Here is a 25,290-nt window from a genome sequence, read left to right on the forward strand (position 1 = left end):
AGGCAGAAATCGATGCAAACCATTCTCATGTACGATGACGTCTTCCTCAATTCCCCCTGTTGTATCGTGAATCCATCCGCATAGGGTGCTAACAAAATTGGAGAATCAGACATTATCAGATTTTTACCTTTGATTAATGGTCTTCTTGTACAGTACTTTAAGTCCCTATTGTTACTTACAGTGTTAGGTCGCTGCATAGTTACTTTCACTGGATGTGTGTAAACGGAAAAATGGATCCATAGGTCATATTTATCATTGTAGCTTAGGTTTTGCCTAATATTGCCCTTTAGGTGCTTAGTAAACAAATCATTTACATGTCGGCAGCACTGAAAGGCCACAGATTCTATGTTCTGTGAAGCCGTCTTCTCTGTTAGAGAATATTTTCTGTTAGAGAATTCATTTTAATGAAGCTGAATTCGTCACCAGCATTTGGTAGATGGTTTCCCATCACATTGAGTAATGGCCTTTTTGAGTTTATTTTAAAAAGTATCTGTTTTGTAACCAAACACTTTTAGTAACTGAAAACTTTCTTACTAGTCATTGGTGTTTTGCACAGAATGGAACTTCAAAGCAGATCCACTCACATTGTACGTCTGTGATTGATTGGAACATTCTCATTCGGAATAGCATTATCCCTTGGCAAAAACAAGAGAATATTGACTTGGCAGGTGAAGAAAATTGCAACTAATCAGGGTTTTAGAAGCAGGGTTGCTCTTGCTACCGAAGGAAGTGACAAGACAGGCAGAACGTAATTGGATTCAGAGATTGATGGAAATAAAATTACTAAGCTCTAAATATCAATTGTTTTCTGTTTGTAGAGAAAGTCATGCATGCCAGAAGGCTTCCCGGCGATGTGATTGTTTAGGTCTCAGAATATTAAATGAACGTGGAAGAAAGTGTATGGAGGAAGAACTCTCGGGGCCTATGTACTAAGATTTTATTTTAAATCTTTTTGTGCATCATCATTTTTAGTATCAGAAGATAGTACAAACCTTCATAAACTGTGACAATTAATTGTTTGTTTGATGCATCCCTCATGTTGAATACCTGATTGATACAATTATAGAAAGGATGGTGCGGCGCAGATAGAGATACAGTACCTGAGTTTATTACATAGGGGCACACAAGCGCAATTGAAGTTTAGTTTGACGTGCCAGTATTTGTATTTGCACAGCATATTGCACACTTGATCACAAACCTCAATACCAAATTAACTTTTTTTAAAAAAAAAAATATATATATATATATATATATATATTTATTAAAAAACAATTACTGTAACATGGCATAAAAATATAATTTCACTTTCAAGTCCATTTGTATAATTTGTATTAAAATAGTTATTGCCTTACTTTTGCCTCTTTATTACACATTTTTTTTTATTCACTCTATTTTTTTATTGGAATCATATAACCAAGGATACAGAGTTGTCATGAGCCCCTGACTGAGAAGGGTACAGGAAATTTCCAATAAACATTTTAACATATAGGGAAGGGGGGGGGGCACTTTATTACACCTTTTAACTAAAATCAAACAATCTATTTAAACAATGGTGGAAATATTGTAGCTAACTACTGTAGATCTACATCCAAACTGTCTCCTTTAATTCCTAATTTCTTTTGTTTTAAGAATGTATCTTGGAGATTCTTCTCCCACTCCTCCCAGAAATTCTTTGGATATTTTGAGAATAATAGGGAACACTTTCTGACAATTTTAGCTCTGAGCCTTTCATTACCCAAAATGGCATCCAATCTATCTTAAAAAAAAATCCACTAACTTTGATTCCAAGGTGGAGATTGTTGGGGGCCTTTTTTTTTATCCAAAGAGTAGTTATACATTTCTTTTCTACCTGTAAAATTTCCTTATGTCTCTTTCTTTGATTAGCCCAGCACCCAGTAGTACTCCACATTAATATTCAGCATTCTGGTCTTATCACATAAAAAGAAACGTTTATTTTGAATAAACATAATCACTTAAAACAAATAGTAAAAAATTACGGAGACGTTCATATAAGCTACAAAATTCTCAAAGCTGGTGGCATAATATTCTGTTTCTGAGTAAAATACTTATATTTGATCTCATTATCATGCTGTTGAACCTTCTCTCCTTCATCTCGGTGTTATCCCTTTCTCATCCTTCTGGTGTAATCCGTCTTTCCTCCTCCTGGTATAATCCTTCTGTTCTCTCACTCCTCGCTACCTACCCCCTGCTAGATATTTATCCCAATAATAACCCTTAGTCAGCTCTTACTGTCTAATTCTATTACCAGATAAGGCCCTTCAGCTTCAAATTCATGTGTATTAAGGAACTACCCACACCTCCATACAGAGAATAACCTAATACGGCATGTCTTGGAAAGATCCAACCTAATGCCTCTTCCGGTTGCATCAGCTTTAACCACTGTTATCTATAGTCACACAAATGTCACCCACAGGGCTACTCTACACATCACTCAGCATAGCTGAACTATCAATATAACTAAACTACCATCCCAATATAACTGATACCAATTTCACCTACCTATCCCTCCAATTTTTCTAAATAAATGACATGACTTTGTGATCAGTTGGGTGCAGTCGTTTTTATATATTTACACATAGTAAACCATGCTAAGCTTTTATCTAAACATGTTTTACATGTCAGGAAGTTGTCTAGTTATTTCATATTTTTTTCATTGCCATGTAGCATTCATCAGAACCCATTGCAAGCATCCTTTATTGTGCCTGTTTTGTTAAGTGTCCAAGAATCGCTGTTAACATATGGATCTAATCTCCAGTACAGTGCACAGCCTGCAGTGGTCACCAAACCACGCACATCTCATCTTTCCCACATATCCAGCTGTAAACAAACACAGAGCTGGCTTATTACATGTCTTTGTGGAATCACAGATCAAGAGATCAATTTTTATGGGCAAATTGGCTTTGGGAATTGTGGAGAGTACATGCAAAGTTTACCAATAAATATGGAGCCAAAACCCTGAAAAAAGGACACGTTAAAATATTTAGAGTGGGTACTTTTTGTCTTAGCCCAGAGTTGCGCAAACCCTTCTCCCTGTACACACTCAATCACAACCAACACAGACACACAACACACATATCACAACACAGACACAATCACAACACACACATCACAACACAGACACAATCACAACACAACACACCACACACAATCACAACACACACACCACACACAATCACAACCAACACAGACTCAATCACAACACACACCACACACTCAATTACAACCAACACAGACACCACACACTCAATCACAACACACACATATCACAACACACTCCCTCCCCCCCTACCAAAGGTGAAAGTACCACTATTGTACTGCATGCTCCGGTCCCCCACGCTGGAGCGAGTAAACAGACAGGAAGGGAAGGAGGGCTTGTGTCTGTGTGCAGGAAAGTCCCCGCCCCCTCTGCAAGCACAGGGAAGCACGGAGCTTGAGCTGATTGGCCGCCCATGCACTGCTTTGCCCGCCCCCAGGTTTCCCTGCACAGCCTGCGCCCCCCCTAAATAATTTGGCGCGCCCCCCAGTTTGCACACCCCCCAGATGCACACCGCTGGCTTAAAGGAACAATCCACTCTAACTCACCTCCATTTTGAAAGGATTGGAAAGTGGGCGAGGAGGGAATATTGCAGAGCTGCACCACACTCTTTTCACTTTTGGGGACCCCACGGTTTCTGAGATACTTACTGGTGAAGTGGCTGGTATCACTTCCTGGTTTTTAAAGGGCATTTAAATGTCATTCAATAGGAAGTCACAACCAATGACGTTGCAGCTTCCTATTGACTTAAGTTTTGTCAGATATACCAATTAAGTTTTGTCAGATATACCAAAGAAAGAAAGTACTCAGTTTAAGTTAGCACTCAAGTATCACTTGATACTTGAGTGCTAACTTAAACTGAGTACTTTCTTTCTTTGGTATATCTGATGCACATTTCTCAGTACAGCACCATATCTACATTACTAACTACAGACATACCCCGGTTTAAGGACACTCGCGAGTAAGTACATATCGCCCAATAGGCAAATAGCAGCTCACGCATGCGCCTGTCACAACGTCCTGAACAGCAATACCGGCTCCCTACCTGTACCGAAGCTGTGCGCAAGCGGGGAGACTATAGAGACTGTTACAAATGCGTTATTTACATTAGTTATGCACGTATATGACGATTGCCGTACAGTACATGCATCAATAAGTGGGGAAAAGGTAGTGCTTCACTTTAAGTATATTTTCGCTTTACATACATGCTCCGGTCCCATTGCGTACGCTAATGCGGGGTATGCCTGTATACACTATTAGCTGAGCAGGGGTTTCCTACTACTTTCCCTTTTCCCTCCCCCCTCATACCCGCGGTATATAGTAAGTTTTGTCAGACATTTTGTTTCCCCTGTGGGAAGATTTAAACTTGGTAACGTCATCAGTAAGTATCTAAACAAATAGCGGTGTTTGGCTCCAGGGGACCGCCAAGGGCTCCCACCCTGCAAAAAAAATGGGTACAAAAATTAGCATGAGGAAGTGCTCTTTTAACACTGTTTAATAAACCTGAGCTTAATTCCTATTTCATTTGCTTTGAAACATGCATTAATAAGGGGCTACCCTCGTGTCAGTACAGAAGGAATGTGTGCAGGTGGAAAAGGATGTATGGTTTTGAATGACTGTTTCTACTTTTTGTAAAGAGCTTTTTACAACATGACCACATTGGTATCAATTCCTTATTATTATTATTATTATTACTTCATTCCGTAAGTCAAGTCCCTTTCCCCCTCTGACTTCCTTGCCCCCCTGTGAGTCCCCTTGCCCCCCTGTGAGTCCCCTGCCCCCCTCTGACGTCTGTGACTGTGACTTTCCTGTGCCCTCCCTGATTCACCTGCACCCTCTCTGACCCCTGTGACTCCCTGCCCCCCCTGACTGCCTGCCTTTCTCTGCCTTCTGTGACTCTCTTTCTCTCTGTTCTGTGTTTTTGTGACCCAGTCCTGTTGCAGGGGTGCCTCTGCAACTGAGCACAGTGTTTAGGGGTGCTCCCAGGGATAAAAAGGTTGAAAACCACAGTGTTAGGCACACAGTTTCTATGACGACAGATACCGGCACCCCCGACGAAGGTAAGTATTTCTGGACGCAGGGGGTCTCCGGAGCTGAAATTAACACCGTTCAGCTCCGAAGACCCCCAGCTTCAAAGCTGTAAGAAAAAACAAATGTAATCCGTATTTCTGCTTTAATATATTTTTGCCATTAGTGAATGTCCAAAATGTCCCATTATCTGAATGTGTGTGTCTATTTATCTCATCTCTGATTTTAGCATTCTGCTTAAGTATTATCCTTTTCTGATGCCATGTAAATCTTTTCTTGTTGTTGTCAATATCTCTTTATTAGACCAACCAGAAGTAAATCTCTGGGGGCAATCAGGGAATCTGATAATATGTTCTCTTCCCAGAATTATTCACTAATGGATTGATTTCTTTATATTCTAGATGCAGAGGAATATCAGCCTCCAATATGGAAATCATACTGTGAGTACTGGCAACACCGAACCAAAAGCAATATCATTTATTTTACCCTTTTGCTGCTTGTGTGTCTAGACCAGGGGTGCGCAAACTTCTTGAGCTGCGCCCCCCTGCCCGGGAGCCGCAGCGTTTGCACCCCCTCCCCCCCAATGATCAGGCGTCAAATGACGTCACGGGTCATGTGACATCACGTTACGTGACCCCGTCATTTGATGCCGCGTTGCCATGGCGAGAGCAGGTAAGTGAAAGAGGCCTCATGCCTCCCCTGGCATTTAATTTAAATGCCGTGGGGAAAAGCACGGGGCCCCTGTAACCGCCCGCGCCCCTACAAATTCTCCGCCCCCCCCAGTTTGCGCACCGCTGGTCTAGACTATGTGTGCTTCAATGTAATAGTGAACAAAACTAGTTGCTGCGTTATACAAAATCTAAAGAAAAATCTATATACTGTATGCAATTAATAAACCAATATTTGAATTATAGGGCGCCTCTATTGCTATTTAAACCCCCCAAATAATACCATGCTACTTTTACCAGCAAGATATGTGACCTTATATCCTCGTATTATCATTTGTGATCTGTACATTATTATAACAGATACATGTTTTTAGTTTATTTATTTTGCTTGGATTGTAAATATGTGTCACATTGCTAGCTTAACCTATCCAATGTTATTACACACACAGTGATACCTTGTGCCCTCATAAGGTTAAAGTTGTAAAGTGACACTGTGTGCTCATTTGCATTCAATTTCCCATAATCCCTGGCTGCAGTGGCAGCACTGTATGTTAAGAGATAATGGGGAACAGCAGGGTTGCAGACCTGTCTGAGACATGTGAATGTGCTCACACGTGATATTTGTATTTACTGTAAACTACCTTTTTTTTAGCTACCATAATTTATATAATGTGCAGTCAGACTGCAGTATGTTTTACACTTAATTTTACTATAATATTGACACCCGCGTCTATGTATCAAGAAAAGATGTTCCATGCCTTTTGTCCTGGGGGAATGGAAAAGACCAACGTTACTTTGCCTTGGATGGATGAAGCAACATCAGATGGCCATTTACTTAAAAGACAGATATCTCTCGATATGGGGGCATGGCTTGGAGCCTGAATGCAAAGGCTGTGTAAGTCTGAAGCTCCTCAAGGCAAATCCTTAACCTGGAAAAATAGCAAATTAATTTTTGGCCAACATAAATTAAATTTATTGCATCTGAACACATTAGGAAACGGGGAGCATTTAGATACCAAACTGAAGAAAATCAGACATTGTTTAGACCCCAAAAACGAAAATTAAAAAAGCGCAACCTGATAGGTAAAGGCCACGCTCCTCATACTGAGTCTGCATGGGCCCGATCGTGGCACCGGGACCGACCACGATGCTGAAATGCCCCCCCTCCCACCCTGCCGACAGGAGTCATCAACCTGGACAGGCTACAGCGAACAAAAAGGATCGGCAGGGGACTCACCAGCACCACACACAGGTGAGCAGGCGGGAGCCAAAGGGGAAGACGGAGCGGCCATTTTGGCTCCGTTGCGGAGGGTCGATCGCGACCGGAGTGCGGCCTCCTCCAGAGGTTGTGGCACTGCGGGGTCCCGGCGGTTTGGAGAGTCCCTGCCGAGGTGAGCGGAGTCCGTGGTGAGGGGGTTGGAAAACAGAGAGCAGCACACAAGCCCAATTGAGTCCCGGCTTGGAGGTGAAGCATCCCCTAAGATGGCTGCCAGGCTCGCACGCAGTGACTAGAACACGGCTTGCTTGATCGGCGGGGAGATCCTCATGTAACAGCCGGACCGAGTGCCGCAAGGAGAGATGGGAAGCCGTAATTACACCCCCAAAAAAAATATATGAGGAAAATGTTTAAAAAAATAGTGCCAGTCTGTCTGTGACGGCCGCGAGACCCAGGTTGGGAGGGGAGGCGGCCATCTTATACCCAGAGGCTAGCCAGGACACCAACAGAGAGGTGGACACTGCTCCACACAGATCAGGCTCAGGAGACAATAGCACAAAAGCATTAAAGCTAATATCCAGCTGCCAGAGCTGGAGAGGGGGTCCCTGACATCTAGGGAGGCAGGTCAGAGGGGGATCATTGCAGCTGAGGGCAGGAGGAGAGGAGGGATGGCCAGCTTACCTAGAGCTGCTGATTGAATCATACTGCCATAGTGCAGAAAAAACATTCCTGTGCCAAGACCTCTCATAGCCTGGCCATTAAAGATTAAAGATCAATCACAACCAGAGCCTATACACGCTCACCCTGACTACCTAATACCACAGACCCTGACAGATAAACAAACTAAGGCCAATAAACAGCATCCACCTGCAATGATACAGCTGAGGGGTCCCAGCCTTGCGCCCCCTGAACAATAAATACCAAAACAGGAGTAATTAAAACAAAGATGTTCCTCAGAGATGCGCACGTGACACAGTCCAGAATGACAGCCTGAAATGGGCTCAATAAGGCGGCGGGTCTGCAAAAGCACTTATCAATATAAGAAAAACAGGCAAAGCATAGATCGGAGGAGTCAGATCTAGAATTCTCCAAGATTGCTCCGACAAAGCCGACACAGCAGGATTTCTTTAAGATAAAGGAAAGAAACAAGTCGGTCCGGTCAGAAAGCAGGGCGACATCTCCCGCACAGTCAGACGCAGAATCTGAACATGATATGTGCACAATTATCAACTAAAAAAGACATTGAGAACCCATACGCAAACGTAAAGACCTTGCTGCACCAAGAACTGCAAAGTGCACTTAAAGATTTCAGCCTTTTGTCGCATGTCTCATTGTTAAGTTGTCTTATAGCCTCAATTCTATAAGTTTTATAGTTGAGGACCACAATTCCTCCCCCCCTGTCAGCCTTCTTAATAATGATGTTTTAATCAGTATTTAATGATTTTAAAGATTTCACCTCGGAGGGTGGGGAGGGGGGTAAGATTTTTATAAACCCTTTTCTTAATAGCTTTATGTTTGGCAGTATCCTGCCTAACTAGATTCATAAAGGTGGTAACTGATGAGCATCGCATGGGTGAAACTGCTGGGATTTGTGCTTTATTATTTGTGCTTTTTGTATTTAATGAACAATTTTTAAGATCTGCTTTTGATGCATAGCAGACACCATTGTCTTTTTTTGACCGATGTCTTTTTTCTTTGTTTGCTTTGTTTGTTTCCTTGTTTTTTTTTGTCCTGGTGGGGTTTTTTCCCATTTGGGGCCCTGTACCATTTTTATTTTTGTAAACCCTAATTGTAGTTATTAATTTTTTGCATCCACTTTCCTTTTTCTGTCTGGTGTACAGTCTGTTGCCCTGTGCTTTTATCTATGCCCCATGGTGAAATTTAGCACTGTTTGTCCACAATTAACCCCTAATTATTCTTCCCATGTGATCAGTTCCTTTGGGTCTGAACACTCGGTTGCTGCTATTCTGAGGCCAGAGTCATGTGTGGTATGAATAGCCCAGATAGGTTCAACTCGTTCCTTTTACAAGCACAACAAGTTCTTTGTCTTTCTTCACTTTATTGAGAAAAGCATGGATAGGCACTTGTGGATGATGGTGTTGTGGGAGAATGTCTTTATGTGAGTGCGCTTGATAGTGGGGAAAGGTGAAAAGGAGGAGGCCTTGCCAGTAGAGAGTAAACAGAAAATTACTCACTCCGCCAGTGTTGAATGTAAAAGGAAGCAGTGAGGGAATTCTGGGTAACAGGATAGCCTGGGGACAGACCATCTGTGAACAAGGCAGAGGGGAAGAGAGCAGACTAGCCCATTCTGATAGAAAGGCTGAGGTTGCTATAGCAACTCACTGGCCATGTCTGAGTAAACAACATGTGTATCAAAAATGTTGCCTTTTCACATGCAGCAAGCTGCTGAGACAGGGGAAATAACAGGCAGCTAAACTAGGGAGATATGAATCCCATAAGCTGCAAAAGGAGACAGAGAAATATGGAATCCTGTTCCATGACACTCCCCGTCTGGTATCTGGAGATACCACTATAATAAAGTATGTGGAACATATGTGTAATGCAAACATAATATAACAATGCAAAAGTCCATGTCCACATAGCGATGTGATACCGGCTGGCATCACTGGCGTCAAAGTCCCTTGGCCAAGGTTCTTGGGCAAAAGATGCAAAGTGGATGCACCGCTCCAGGTTAGCTGGGTGCACCACAGTGTCTTTCTTGGTGAAAGTCTCGGGCACTGTTTCTTTTTGAACTTATGGATGAACAGTCCTTTTGTCTCTGTAGTTTTACCTACAGAGTGCATCCCCTTGTAGGTATGCCAGTTGTGGCAGCCTGTCACTCTAACACCTGGCGTTTGGCAGAAGGAGATGGCTTTTGGCTACTTGCGGAAGCGGATCAACACTCCTGGAAGACTGGTTGTCGAATATAGTCCAGTAAAGAGGGCATCGTTCAGGGAGACTCCCTGGAGCTGAGCGCTGGGGCTGAACACTACCCGGATTTGATCGTGTTCCTGAGGGTGGTACACCCCAGATGATTGGAGGGTACCAGCATTCTTCACCTTTCTTTATTAGAGGTGCTGGCTTTGCGTGGCCGGTAAGGAATATCTTCTGGATGAAGGCCACAAAGTTCTTTTTGGTCTCCGGTTCCCTTTGTAGGTCGCAGAGGTGCGAAGCGAACCTAGAGATGGCATGTTCTCCATTGTGTTGGAGGCGCCTTCTTGGTGAATGGAATGGTAGCGGGTCACCCAACTGCCCGGTCCGTCTTTGACGAGCTCCTTGACCGTTAACATCAGGAATCCTCTATCTCCCATCGATGGTGTTTGCTTGTCGTCGTCCCTTGTGGTCTGGAATGCTGTGCACCCTAAGTCATCGGTGCATTCCTCTTGCACGAGAACATCTCCACGTATTTTGGTGATACGCCTTTGTGTCTCTTTGTTGACTGCCGTCAGGAGGTTGTTTTCTCCTTGGACAGAACAAAGAACAGTCTCTTTTGTCCTTGTAAATCCCTTTGTGAAATGTCTGTGCGACTGTCTCTTTTTTGACATGCGAGAGGACAGTCTTTTTGCCACTGTGGCTTCACCTGCAGGGCGCAATCTTTTGCGGCTATGCCAGCCGTGACAGCTGGCTGCCTTGTCGCTTGATACTCTGTGGAGAGGAATGGCTGTACGTCTCAGCTGGGTCATTGCTCTCAAGGGAACTGTTTGATTGTTTCTTTTCTTTTGGGAGATCCTTTTGTCGGTCACCTTCGGGAGGTTACTTTCTTCCTTCGGTGGAGTCGACTCGTTATCCTTGCCTGTCTTAACTACTAAGCATCCTAGGCCATTGTCACATCCCCCTGATGTGAGGATGTTCTTGTCGATCTCAGGGGTATGACCTTGTCTCTTCTCTTCACTTGGCCCTCCTGTCACTTGGAGATGGCCAAGACATGGTTCAGAGAGGGATGTGTGTCCACATTCTGTTATCACCGTTCTGCGGGCGTCAACATAGTCTTGTCCGTGCCCTTTGTCTGTGCACGCGTTGATAACCCATCCTAGGTCAAGTCTTTGGGCATATGGTGCATTGAGGGGTCCGTTACGCTGTTTACAGACTTTATGTACCCTCAAGATGTCCCTACCGAGCAGCAGCAAGATCTTGGCGCCTTGTTCTACCGGCGGGATGTAGTTGGCTATTCCTCTGAGGTGCGGGTGATTGTGACGGGGAGGAAAGGGTTAATACCTGATTTGCCATGCATTACTGTTGTTGCCCTGTCCCCGCCATTTTTATTCCCCATGTGCAGGACATTCCCTGTCTGCGAGGGTAAAAGACAAGATGCATTGCTTGCCATACCCTCTAACCAACACATGATAGCAGATCTTAAATGTAAGGCAGGATGCATTTTTTTTGTAAGTCCAAGCAGGAATTACTTGGACCTCCAGCTGTGATATGGGTGAATGAGCTTCGGTATTTTTATGACCAAGCCTCAAAGGGTTGTAATTATTTTTATGATGGAGCCTCAAAAGGCTCCCACAGATTTAGAGTCCCCCTGTCTAAAAGAGTGTCAATTATGACAAGACCCAGAGGCCCATAATGTATACAATACTGGCATACGAATGCACAGCAGATGTCAGGCTAGTGACACCTTTAAGTCAAGAGACCAGCCACAGTGGCCTCAAGAAATGGGTGTAGCCCAGGTATGCTAAGTGGCATGGGTGTCAACCTGACCCATGCGCCCTGCCCACCGGATAGCCCTTTTGACCGGTCTTATGAACTGTGGGTCACTTGGCTATTCGTGTTTTTTTTTGTTCCCACGAGGGGATTGGATCCACATGTTAAAGATAGCTTTGGCCAGTCTATAACTGTGGCCTCCCAGGTATTTCCCAGTGTGATTCCTGAATTTTAATCCATGATGTAAAGATGCAAGACTTTTTTCCAGTACAGCAGCAACCAGTCCAGGAGTGAAGGGGTTAATAACCACATAACCACAGGACTTTTAAAACCAAGGCTGCATTTCTTGCACTGGCAAGCAAAGGACAATTTCTTTCGTTCCAAGGATAATTTATTTCGTTCTCTTATCCCAGTGAGTGTTGTTTTAAGTGTATTCTGCAGATGTCGTGTGTTTGTCTATTAAGGAAATAAATCACAATTTATTTTGCAACTTGTTCTGTTCAATCAAGTACCCAGAAATATAAATGTGTTGATAAAAGTTGGTGTCATCGTGACAGTGATGGCGTGCCACGTCTGGTGTGGGAATCTCGTCCCTGTTTGTGGCCATGTGGTTGCACTCGATGAGTGTGGGGAGAGCTATATTCACTCTGTTTTCCACTGAACGTATGACGTAACCGCTTGCTCTTCTCCCTGTTGTCTCAGTTGACCCTGCACAGGTTCTGATGGTGTAGGGTGAGGCATTGTCTTGTGAGTTGAATAAGTTGAAGAACTCCGTCTTCGCCAATGATCTGTTGCTTTGATCGTCGAGGATTGCATACATCCGAATAGCCTTCTCAGGTTGTCCCTGGGGGTGCACTGCGACAAAGCATATTTTGGAGCAGGACATTTTGTCACTTCCTTTTCCACAAACCTCGGTGCGCTGAGAAGTGACAGATGTTGGCTCTCCTTCCTCCCCGCCATGCTCCGCTACGGAGGATGGGTTGTTGAGTTGGTGGAGTGTCAGCGCCTCTGGATGTAAAGATGTTACGTGCTTGTCACTTTTGCACACTGCACATTTGATTTCTTCTTTACAGTCTCTGGCTAGGTGAGTTGTGGAACCGCAGCACCTGAAGCAAACTCTGAATTCTCTGAGTAACCTCTTGCATTCCTCTAGGGACTTCATCCTGAACCCAAAGCACCTGTTAAGTGGGTGTGGCTTCTTGTGTATGGGACATTCTCTGTTTGGGTCCCTGGGTTTCTTGTCTCCGGCGACCGACTGATCGGGAGTAGTTTGGGTCGTGGGAGACACGTCCGTCCTGTGGACCGAGATGGGTGTTTGAGTGTTACCGTATCTCGCCACTGGTCTCTCATTCCTCAGACTGCTTGCACTGTGTGTGGTTTGCGTACCCAAGATGAACTGGGGTCGTTCCTTGTCCTTGCCGCTTCGCGGATGAAGCTCAAGAAGAATGAGAATGGGGGGAAGGCGACTTGCTTCTCCCTTTTGTATTTGGAGCCTTGTGAAATCCATCTTTCTTGGAGGTTGTAGGGTAGCTTTTCCAAGATGGGTCTCACTCCGCGAGCTGAGTCTAGGACGTTGAGACGTGTTAAGGAATGGTCTTTTCTTGCAAACTCCAGCTCTTGCAGCAGGTCCCCGAACTCTCGTAACTTCGAGTAGTCTTTAGTTGTGATCCTGGGAAAGCTGTAGACTCTTTTGAAGAGCGAATCTTCGACTGCTTCTGGGCTACCGTAGCACTCTTCTAGCCTTTCCCATACTAGGTCAAGACCTACTTGGGGGTGGTTCGCATTTGCTGCCCCGAGTATCCTTGCGTGCTCCACGGATTCTTTTCCCAGCCATTTGGCTAACAGTCTGAGTTCTTCCCTAGGTGAGACGTCCAGGCTCTTGACTGCGTCCTTGAACGCGAACTTCCACATACGGTAGTTCTCGGGACGGTCGTCAAAGTTGGGAAATCCTGTTTGCACCAGGTCACGCCGGATCATGTACTTGGCCAGGTCTATCAGGCCTGAGACATCGGCATGTTGGTCACGTTCTGAGGTAGTTGCTGGGAGGGTCCATGCAGTCGCCTCTTTCTTGGCGTGGACGCGTGATGACTGCTGGTCAGTGTGAGGGACTGTGCTTTCCCGTGTGGGTGTACCTGAATTGCGAGCCTGTTGTAGTGCATCCGTGTGCGCGCTGGCCTGTGGACCACTGTTGCGGCTGTGGCTATCCCAGGTAGCGTGTACCCTTAAAGGAACTGCGTCTTCTCCACGTGAACCTAGCAAGTCTTCGGTGTCTGTGGTATCGCTCCCGTCGTGTTGAGATGGTGCGCTGGTGTTTACACTGAAGAGGCTCCTTACGTAGTCTTCAGTGCATTGGGCTGGATCCTCTGAGGCTATCCGTCTGTACGGTTGCTCCACGCCATCCTGTCTCGCGGCTGCTTCTAGGACTTCAGCTTGGGCTATGGCGGCGGCGGCTTCCTTCTCTTGATTTAGGGCCTCTAGTTCCGCATCAAATTCGGCTTTCTGCCGCACGGCGGGAGCGGCGGTAGCAGTGGCTGCGTCGGCGTCGGCAGCGGCGGTAGCAGTGGCTGTATTGGCGGCGGCGTTCTGCTCCTCCTCTTCTAAGCGCGCTCTTTCTGCCCTTATGGCTGCCTCTCTCCGACCATATTCGGCCCTGGCACGTGCGGCCTCTGCGGGGGCTCGCGCCTTGGTAGCGCTGGTGCTTGCGCTGGACACGTTAGATTGCACTGATCTTGCTGCCCTTGATGAATGCCTGGATGTACTTGAGCACTGTGATGCGGTTTCCAGCAAAAGGTCTTTCCTCTTTCTCTCGGCACGCAGCTGTCACGTGTCAAGTCAATGTTATGCTCTAAGTCCCTTTCTTGCAGGCTTTCGCTGGTGTTAGCCCTGGCCAAGTAAGTGACGTATGCCTCTGACAGCTCTTGGTAGCATGCGTGATCTATCTTTAATTGAGTTATTAGCTGCTCGAGCTGTTGTACATAATTGCCAGCACCGGCGACATTGCGTATCCCAAGTGTGGTTGTTTTCCAGACCAACTCTAATTTAGCGCGGTGCGCTTCAATGTCAGTCTCATATTTTTCGCGGGCCTTTTGTGTCAGTGTGACTGTCCATTTAGGCCTTGCGTCTGCCTGCGCCTGTTGCAGTTGAGCAGCGGTTTCTCTGTCTGAGTGGTCACTCTCCTGCGTGATGTCTGGTGAGGCTCTGAGTTCTGCCATGCTGTAGGTGTGTGTAGGCCTTTAGCCAGTGCGTGTGGCGTGCGGTCTTTTACCTGCGTCAGCAATGGGCGACTGTCTCAGATGATGCCGAGCGGTGTCCTGCAGCATTCAGCGTAGGGGTAGCTGTACTCACAGGTGTCCGGTGGCTCAGACCCGTGTCCTGGCGGGCGTCCTCTGGCGTGGCCCTTGGTGGAGCTGGCCGTGGGGACGTGCGCAGGGTAAAGTGAGATGGTAATCCCTCAATATGGAGCTGTGCAGAGGGTGAACTCAGACAGAGAAATGCAATCAAGTTCTGTAAGATGCACTGTCTGTCTGCAAAGCTGCTGCCTTGTGTGCAAGGTTGTTTGCTGGCTGTGTGCAGTGTAAGCTGATAGCTGTACTGCCACAGGCTGTGTGCAGTGAAAGCTGATTGTTGTTAGTAAGGCTGCTGCTTGTCAGTCTGCAGAGACTGCTCTGTGTTAGCATAAAGTCTTTGAGTAGCAGCTCCTGTGTATCTCCAAGACACACGGTCTCCTTTTCACTATTCTGAGGCCAGAGTCATGTGTGGTATGAATAGCCCAGATAGGTTCAACTCGTTCCTTTTACAAGCACAACAAGTTCTTTGTCTTTCTTCACTTTATTGAGAAAAGCATGGATTTACAAAGGCACTTGTGGATGATGGTGTTGTGGGAGAATGTCTTTATGGTCAGTGCGCTTGATAGTGGGGAAAGGTGAAAAGGATGAGGCCTTGCCAGTAGAGAGTAAACAGAAAACGTACTCACTCAGCCAGTGTTGAATGTAAAAGGAAGCAGTGAGGGAATTCTGGGTAACAGGATAGCCTGGGTACAGACCATCTGTGAACAAGGCAGAGGGGAAGAGAGCAGACTAGCCCATTCTGATAGAAAGGCTGAGGTTGCTATAGCAACTCACTGGCCATGTCTGAGTAAACAACATGTGTATCAAAAATGTTGCCTTTTCACATGCATCAAGCTGCTGAGACAGGGGAAATAACAGGCAGCTAAACTAGGGAGATATGAATCCCATAAGCTGCAAAAGGAGACAGAGAAATATGGAATCCTGTTCCATGACAGCTGCTCTCAGAGTATTTCTCTCATTGCTGCACTTTATTCAGTAATTGTCATCTCTTGTCTGTGTTGTTCTCGCTGCCAGTACCTATGGAGCAATTTAGAACAATTTCGGAAGAATATAAAGCTAATACTGTTTCCTTCACTACTCTGAAAGTGATATACAGCGGATTCTCTTTAAGGCTGAGTCCATGGTGGCTCAGCCCGTGCGGAGACGCGCTGAGGCTGAGGGAAAGCGGGTGCTTTCCCTGGCCTTGGTTAGTGCGCCGTCCGGCGGCGTGTCAGGGGGTGGGCCAGTGACGTCCCGGAAGCGTGCGCGAGCCCCTGCTAAAGCCGCTCTCATTGCGGCTGCAGGGGCTCACTGCCGAGCAGCAGCGCGCCTCAGCACGGGTCAGCGCCTAAGCGCTGACCATGCCCGAGGCCTAAATCATCATACCAGGAGGCATTTGGTGACCACAAATCATCTGATTTTTTTCTTAAAGATCTAGAAACTCTCAAGAAAAGGGAAATCGAGTTAAACATGAGTTCCGGGACCAACTCATGTCAATGGCCGGGTCACGTAAGGACCAGCTTGAGATCCATGGGTCATCGGTTCAAGGACCTTTAACCCTTTTATCTAGCACTCTGGCAGGGGTAGCGTTTACCAATTATTTAATGGTTAAATAAAAAGCCGCTTCCTTGTACCTCCAAACCTTGTCTTGTCTTATTTGTGTGTTATTTATGTGGGGTTCTGGGTAAATGGGGGTGGAGGGGAGTTCCCTCGCAGTCTCCCAGGTCATGCTGCTGCTAGGGCACAAAAATGCAGTAACTTCCAAAAACAGGAACTTATTTCTTTATTGAAGTCTCAGTGTAGTCCAAGACCTACTGTATAACCTATTTTTAGATCAAAACATAATCTCAATCCTCTCAGTTGCAATGCATTAATGTGCAGTAATGTGAAAACACATGGCTATATAGTATGTGTATGAGTTATTTGCAGATCTATGTACATGTGATGGCTATATAGCTTTTGGGTGCTAAAAAAAGAGGCCACATTAGCAAAACAAGTATTGCTCCTTTTTGTCCCCATTTTGCACATGAAAGTTAGCAATGTGACATCATGGCAGTCCATGTATGCCTTATCTAGTTCTGCTGCCTTTTCTAGCTCAGGTGATTCACAGTTTATGTTGATAAAGCATAGTGTTTCTCAGATGGTACTATGGATCTCTGCAGTTAAATAACATTGCGTCTACGCCAGGGGTGGACAACCTTATTCAGGCGTGACAATAAATGGGCACAATTTTTTTGGAGGCTACTGTCCTACTGCCTCCTAAATCTGGTTTAAATTAATAGCTAAATCTAAACTAAATAACCCCCAAAGTAAACAAGAATAATAAAAACATTAAAATATCACCAACATTTTTTTAATTGAGAAGAACTTGGAATCCTAATAAAATGAACAATCTGAATGTAAAATGTCTCAATGTCATTTCTGAACTCGCATTTCAGGAAACAGTTTCTCAGTATTAGGATGGATTTTCGAGGTTGATAACAGAAGCAGCCGGCGCCCACATGGAGCGTCTGTCAATACAGATCTGTACTTACAATATCTTTAACAAAAAAAAACGTCTGCTCACAAAACAAATATGGGGGAAAAACAATATTTAAATGGATTTGATTTATTTGATTTTAATTGTTAAAGAAGTTATTACTGTAAACTTGTGTTAATTCTAAAAATGTATGTTAATCATAAATTTCCCGTCCCCTGTCCTCTATCGATTTTTCAGTAGCTTTTTTCTTTTTTTTTTTGCTCCTTCATTACGCGGCCCATTCCAAATGAGTGGGAAGCAGAGGGTCTAAAGCTGAACCGCGTTCATTTCAGCTCCGGGGATGTGCACCTTTTCTCCACCTTTGCCTTTCGCTGAAGGGATATGAACACTAGATTTAACAAGAGTGCCATAACTAACAATAATGCAAAGGGAGCCGTGTTCAACTTGTAACCACGTCATAAAGTCTAATACGCCTATTCATAAACAACCACCTCACCTGTTCTTCTAGTTCCAATGAACAGACATTTCTCATATCATTTCCCTTTCGTTCCTGACATTTCACCTCTGTTTCCATAGCCAAGTTGGTTTTTTCCTCCTAGTGCTGTATGTTGCTTCTGGGTAAACAGTCATGTTTCATACATCACTGGAAAGAAGTCAGGCAAGAAGGGATTTGTTTATTCACAACATTGACCTAATGAGTTATTCTCATTATATCATTTTCTTCGTGGTTGACTCTCATTCCCAGCTTTCTCATTGGAACTGACACACTTCTAGCATGCTAAAAAAAACAGCGACCGAAGGTTCCATTTTTAGGTAAATAATATTGCTCATCACGGAGACACGCACAAAGAAAGCCAGAGTGGCAAGACAAATTCTGCACTTAGGCCATGATGATCCACAGAGCTCCGGTATTGACTTGGAGAGGCAGTCACGAACACCACCACACCTGTGAGCACGTGACATACTGTATATGTGACAAAGGTTAATACACAGCAAGCTAGCTGACTCACTTTTAACTCCAGCAGGGTTCCTCGAATTAGTTATATCTTCCCCCTCCCCACACAATCCGTCACAATATATATCATATATCGCTGCCAACACCACAGAGATATCAAGATGTACTTGCAGAGTCTAGTCTCTGTTTACTAAGACAAATATGTAATTTAACATGTGTTGCAGCAAAATGTGGCGAAAATGCAATTACTCTTCAAAACGTTCATTTAGAGCCCAAACGACAATACTTTTCACAAAATGTATAGATTTAATATGCAAAGTAGTACAGTGCTGGGGTTACAGAAAACATATATTGCAAGAAACATACGGGGCAATAAGTCATTTTGTTAAAAATAAAAGGAGTAAAATAATTATCTAATCACGTGAATTACATCCTCAGATTTCCTTCAGAGAGACTTGAAGTTGTAAATATGGAAATCCACATGTGCCATAGACAACACACCCCCAATGTTGAATTTTTAATTCATATTCCCAAATGCAGGGTTTATATCCTAGCTTTCCTGTCATTGAAACACATCAAAAGCCCACCTTCTGGGGGTGTCCTTAACCCCCCTCCCCCCACGCCCCCTTCTTATCAATCTGTAATGACACCTTTATGGCTTAAGAGAAAAAAAAGAACTTCCTTTTTTAATCAAAAGGTGCCTGGATATAGAAACACGCTCGTAACTCTATAATACTTAGAACTATGCCATCTTCACTGTTGTATTTGTATAACCAAAATACACATGTAGCTCTCAAGCTTGATTTGTTTAATGGAAAGTATGATAGAAAAATGGATATTTGTCCTTGGCCTGACTTGCCATAAAAACAATTCCTTCTATTTTTAAGACAACTAATTGTAACCGTTTGTGCGCCAGTTTAATAAAATGTGGAATCTTTTCATGTCCTTGTCATGACAGAGTCTTTAACACGACTTTACCTTAGGTAACACCTTGTTAAGTGTTAAGGGGTACATCGAAAGCTCACTAACGCAGTGTTAAGTGCCGTTTCCAGCCGTAACTGGTCTTGCATTAAGTATAGTGGATGTTAGTGCTAATGATATGCGTAAGGGGTGTCCCCTGTAACAACGCCTCTTCACAGAGCTCCGTTAAAGTGAAGCAGGAATTTAACGATGCGTTAGGTAAGTATGACCGGACGGTGGCGAGAGTGAGATGCTAATATGGATATACAAAGTATATTTTAAAATGAGGATAAATTAGCATGTATCCCTGGTATCTCGTGTGCTCATTTTTGTGCAAAGGTGTGTTTCTCCACGTGGTGTCTAAAGGTGTATTTGGGAGGATTCATAGTATACAGCACTTGGGACGCTAATAAATGGCTATTTCTCTCTATCTCGAGCCCTGAGTTAACAGAGCTCTGGATCTGGGATTTTGTAGAAGGAACAATTGGGGCTTATATAGGGCACAGGAAGTGTGTTTTGACGCATAGCATTATGTTTGCAGAACAGTTATATCAAATTAAAGACACATTTGGTACAGATGTTTCGAAGCGAAAAAGTTACACCACCTTAAACTTGGCTGATTTTTTTTAACGCAAATTGAAGTGGAAAAAGTGTTATACAGATACAAAGACATATACATTTATTTATAGCTAATAAAATATGTGCATCTTTTCCCTAACGCCTTCTTTTCACACAAGGTGGGCATGTGAAACCAAAATTTGGGTATACACCTTGATATCTGGATGTAAAGGACGTAACTTCAAAAGGACGCAATTTGCATCAATTTTGCTCCATAATTGTCGAAGCACATAGCCCGAAATACGCCCTATAAAGTAATATTTCATTTAACTGCAGCAAAGGGGTCTAATAGACATTTTACATATATCAAACAAAATGTAAGCTGTATGCATTCAATTTCTTTTATTTATATAGTGCAAATCAGTTTAACCATTGCTTCACTCAATCAGTGATGTTTGCAGTAGCTATGCAATGAAGCAGGCTTTTCTAGTACTTTACATTGCCTGTGGGACATAATTTGGAGACATCTAGGCACAACAAAATACAGCTATCCATACACTACGTTTTAAGTAATGTAATTTGTGGTGAAGAAATATGTCTCTTCAGCATTGAAACTCATGCATGAATAATCTTGGCCGTACAGCCCATCACTAAATATATTCAAAGTAAACCAACTTGACAGTAATTTAATAATAGAGATGACTGCTGACAACAATTTACCGCAGAAGTATGTTTTCGATTCAGCAACTTTTTACTTAAAAAAAACAAACAAAAAAAAACCACATTTAAATATATATAAATCCCTGACAAAGTAATCAGGGGACAATATTTGGTGTGGATTTGACTGCATAAACTGATCCTACTGATCTCCAGATTGTAGCTGTTCCACCTCTCACAATATGTGGTTCCTCCCTTTACTTCCGAAAGTTATGAATAAATAAATCATGCACTACCCATCCAGGCATCTATAATAAAAGCGGAAACATCGAGGTAACTTAAGTGTTATGAATGTTTCTTCTTTGTGCATTGTTCCTTTTAAAGCTAGTTATTTGAAAAAAAATAATAGGATTGAAGCAGGGGGTCTCCGCATTCGAACCACGTTAATTTCAGCTCAGGGGACCCCTGGCTTCCCGAGATACTTACCTCCATTGGGGGTGCTGGTATATCTGTGCAGGATGGTGCCCTGGCGGGGCTATCAAAATGGCGGCGTTTAATTGTCCCAGGTCACACGGGCCAATAGGAAGTTGTGATGTCAATCCCTTGTGGCTTCCTATTAGCCCGCATGACCGCAACATTTAAACCTGCATGGGATACCGACACCCCCAATAGATGTACTGTAAGTATCTCGGGAAGCTATGGGTCCCCGCAGCTGAAATTAACGCAGTTCACCTCCGGAAACCCTCTGCTTTCATTCTACACTGCTCACAGATTTAAAAGAAGGAAAGAAGGAATGCTGCTTTAAATGTTTCATTTGCCATGATATTAGAGCTTGAGCCACTGAAAGCTAAATAGTGGAAACACTGCAAGTGCAATGGCCAAGTGAACACGCACAACTCTAAACTCACAACTTCAAACTGTACAATTCTCTTTCGAGATGAGAGGGGAACTGGGTCTTTCACTGAACTAACATGCAAATTATATTTGGATTTCATTGTACATGCGCGTGCATGACCTCTCATAACTGCACTGTTCCCGTCTTCACACTGCATGTGGAGGGGACATGATGGCTTAATGTACAAGGAATTCTGTGTGTGTTAATTAATGTTTCAGGTACAATCCTTTTGATAATATTTTTGAAAAACCACATGAAATAAAAGTAATCTTATAAACTTAGAACATTATTTCCCCCCTCCGCCCCCCTTCTCCCTTAAAGTTCCATATTTAGTTAACTCACCAGGCCAGTATTTTGTTTGAGAGGATGCAGCAGTCAAGAGTAATGTCCCAAGAACCCCAAATCGTCTTTACGTATAACTGCACAATCCTGGTGTGTATGTCCTGGTGTGTATGTCCTGGTGTGTATGTCCTGGTGTGTATGTCTTGGTGTGTATGTCCTGGTGTGTATGTCTTTGTGTGTATGTCCTGGTGTGTATGTCTTGGTGTGTATGTCCTGGTGTGTATGTCCTGTTGTGTATGTCCTGGTGTATATGTTGTTGCACAGAGAATGGGAAGAAATGCCGGAAAAGACACAGAATGTGATAAATAAAATGAGAGCATCTATGCCCTGGGAAATCGGGGAGATACCGTTGTATCTTTTTCATCTTCCCAGGGCACTAGTATAAAAATGAATCAAATTAAAACCAAATATATTGTATCTTTGGAATAAATTAGCATAACATTCTGTTGATGTTTCGGTTTTGTTTGTTTTTTGCAGTTAAACAACCCCCAATGTTTACAAGTAAAATCTTGCTTCCAGAACCAAATTAATTAGTTAAGCCATGTTTTACATCCGTGAAGTGAATTAAACATTGTAATGGGTTCTGGGATTTTGTCTTTGCATGAATGTGTTAAAATAGAAACTTTGAATTAAAAAAAAATGTTTTGACCAAATAAACACAACCTTTTGTGCATGTTGCCATTTGTATGTGCAGTATTACTGATGCTATTTTTTGTGTGTTTAACAGTGTATCAGTTGCAACAGGAAGCACCACGGCCCAGGAGAATGATATCTTCTCGGGAGGTTAGTTTCTCATTCACAGCGTGTTGTTAAAGTTGAGAAGTGGTGCAGACACTGTAAGTAAAAAAATGAGACGTTGAGTAAATCTGACGTTTTCATGCAAACATACTGTAAACAAATAATGGTAAAAAAAATAATAATAATTGATATCTTTGTCAGAGAAACACATGTATTATGTTGTAATGCTGTAATGGCTCATTTCATTAATAAGCAAAAAAAGAGGGGTTAAAGCAGATAGCACACCTACAGTATACTCATCAAAAAGAACAAGAAATAATCATATTTAATGATAAAATATATCAATCAAAAAGTAGCCATGGGGTGCCAAGGTTTCTGTCCCTGGGGACCTTCCTTCCCTTCACCCTGAGGAGGGGCCTTAGGGACCCCATGGCTACTTTTTGATTGATATGTTTTATAATTAAATATTATTATTTCTTGATCATTTTATGAGTCCAGGGAGTAGTTACTTAAACCTCCGTCACATTTTGCCTACTGACATGACGTTACCTAATTAGGTACGGTCAGTTAGTTTCGCTCCATTTAACGGATATCCTCAAAGCTAATGAGATGCAAAAGCGACGTCCGTTTGCAAAGCGACCCTCGTTACTTTACCTGCAGGAACAGGGATTATCGTTGCGCTGGGACATGTTAAATAATACACTGCACATGCAATTGGGGGGGGGGGAAATAACGTGTATTTCAATTAACGCATTACATACTGAATTACACAGCCATATCAGCTAGACAGTTGAGCTGTTGACTGGTTTAGCAGTCACCCACCTCTGCTCCTGGAACCAGTGCTCCTGCTTTAGATGCTGCTCGCATCAGCCCCCTCTTAAGGCATCCTCATTGAGGATGCAGGGGCTCAGCGGCGTCCACACGCCTCAGCACGGCTGGTCCATCTATGGACGCAGCCTTAAATTCACAGAGGAGGAACTCGAGATTCTAATTCATCGAGCAGTGGACAACCACTTCCAATTATTAGGGGCTTTGTGCTCCTACACCAGCACCACGGATAGACAGAGGACTTGAAGCAGGCTCCTCGCCCTCATAAATGCTCTGGGGAACACAGTACACTGCATTGACATGCTGAAGTGCCGGGCAGACAGTAAACGCAAGCTGATGCGTAAACTGAAGATCAAGCTGTCTGACCATGCTTGCATCACCAGGAGAACAGGAGGGGGACCAGCAGCCCCCTGCATCTCATCCTGATGGGACAGCACCTGAGTGAGATCATCCAGGCCATGTGGATACTAGGATCTGGAGAGACCTGGTAAGGGAAAATACAGTACATATATATTACACTATACATCAATCTCATGTGAATATATGCCACTTTATACACAACCTTGAACATCAGAACAAAGATTAGTCTTTTTTGAAATGCACTCACACATACGGGGAGGAGTACTTTGCTAAATAACGTACTGTATATGTGACATGCTTACATGAGTGCCCCCATAAGAGTAGAAAACAATATAGGCTTTGCCTTCCACAATGCAGTAAGGTATCAATCTGTGTACTGTGCATTTCTCCTTTGTCTATGTGAGAATTATATAGCTGCTCACTAATCACTAGAACACTAGTTTAATCAACACTTTAAAGTCTGAGTATCTGAAAGAGTTCATGTTAAACCTGATTAATCATCTTATGAAAGGTATGTGAACACCCACTGTACCCAGCACTTATCTCCTAAAAATCACCATAAGCAACCTGCTTCAAATCTTAAGGTGCACTGATAAATCGTGTTGCTCCTTCTGCTAACCATCACCCAATTGCTTTAGCTATTGACCGGTGTCCCTCAAATTATTTTCCTGTCTCGGTGCATTCCAGACTTCAGATGTTTGTCACTTGTTAGTTGACATGTTAGTCACTTTTAAAGTACATAACATGGGTAAAAAAAGTGACAAAAACTCAGCACCGTACAGCATACAGAAAATGTAAATATCACTTGTGAGCACATTGACATGTCTGAGACAGCTCTGCAACCCTGCCTTTCACTATTTGTCCTAGCATACTGTGCTTCCACTGCAGCCAGGGATTCTGGGAAATGACATAAAAATGATCACACAGTGTCACCCTTTGCTTCAAATCATTTTTAACATGGACCCCTATGAGCTTATGCCTGTCGCATTACACTTGATGTAACTTAATGCTCAGGACATACTTGAAAATGAGAGGTAACTGTAAATGTTATAAGTCCACAAAAGGATGTTAAACTATAGCATTCATGTGCATTTAAAGTTTAGCAACAGTTTGTGGATCAAGGCATCTATATTTTGTTCTTCTAAAATGTTCTCGAAATAAAGAGACATATTAACAAATGGCTGTTTATGGAAACAAATCTATCCAAATGTACTTATATATACCCACGTTTGGTATGAGTGTATTTGACTATATTATGTCATTTACTTTCAGGACCATCAAGCAGACCATGCTTCCCCAGGCTAAAGAGCCCCTGGAGGAAGGCCAGTGTGAGGAGACGGTATCACTCATCCTCACCGAGGTTCCTCCAGAGGATTATGACATGCCTCCTCCATCTGCCCCAGCCACACCACCTACTGCCCGTGCTGCTCCTCCTCCGTCTGCACCTTCCTCGCCTGCTCCTCCATCTGCTCCTTCCTCGCCTGCTCCTCCATCTGCTCCTTCCTCGCCTGCTCCTCCATCTGCTCCTTCTCCGGATGCTGCTGCTCCTTCCCGGGATGCTGCTGCTGCTGCTCCTCCTGC

The 25,290-nt window shown here is 43.7% G+C and overlaps 1 protein-coding gene across 1 annotated transcript in view; it reads left to right on the top strand.

Annotated features, from left to right (window-relative positions):
* CHN2 (chimerin 2) overlaps positions 1–25,290 on the top strand; it is a 356,799-nt gene that overhangs the window by 103,514 nt on the left and 227,995 nt on the right. The window contains 2 exon segments of the mRNA XM_075586857.1: positions 5,485–5,523; positions 22,511–22,566. Coding sequence (XP_075442972.1) covers positions 5,485–5,523; positions 22,511–22,566 — 95 coding nt within the window.

The sequence above is a fragment of the Ascaphus truei genome, chromosome 2, assembly GCF_040206685.1.
Source record: "Ascaphus truei isolate aAscTru1 chromosome 2, aAscTru1.hap1, whole genome shotgun sequence".
Classification (NCBI taxonomy): domain Eukaryota; kingdom Metazoa; phylum Chordata; class Amphibia; order Anura; family Ascaphidae; genus Ascaphus; species Ascaphus truei.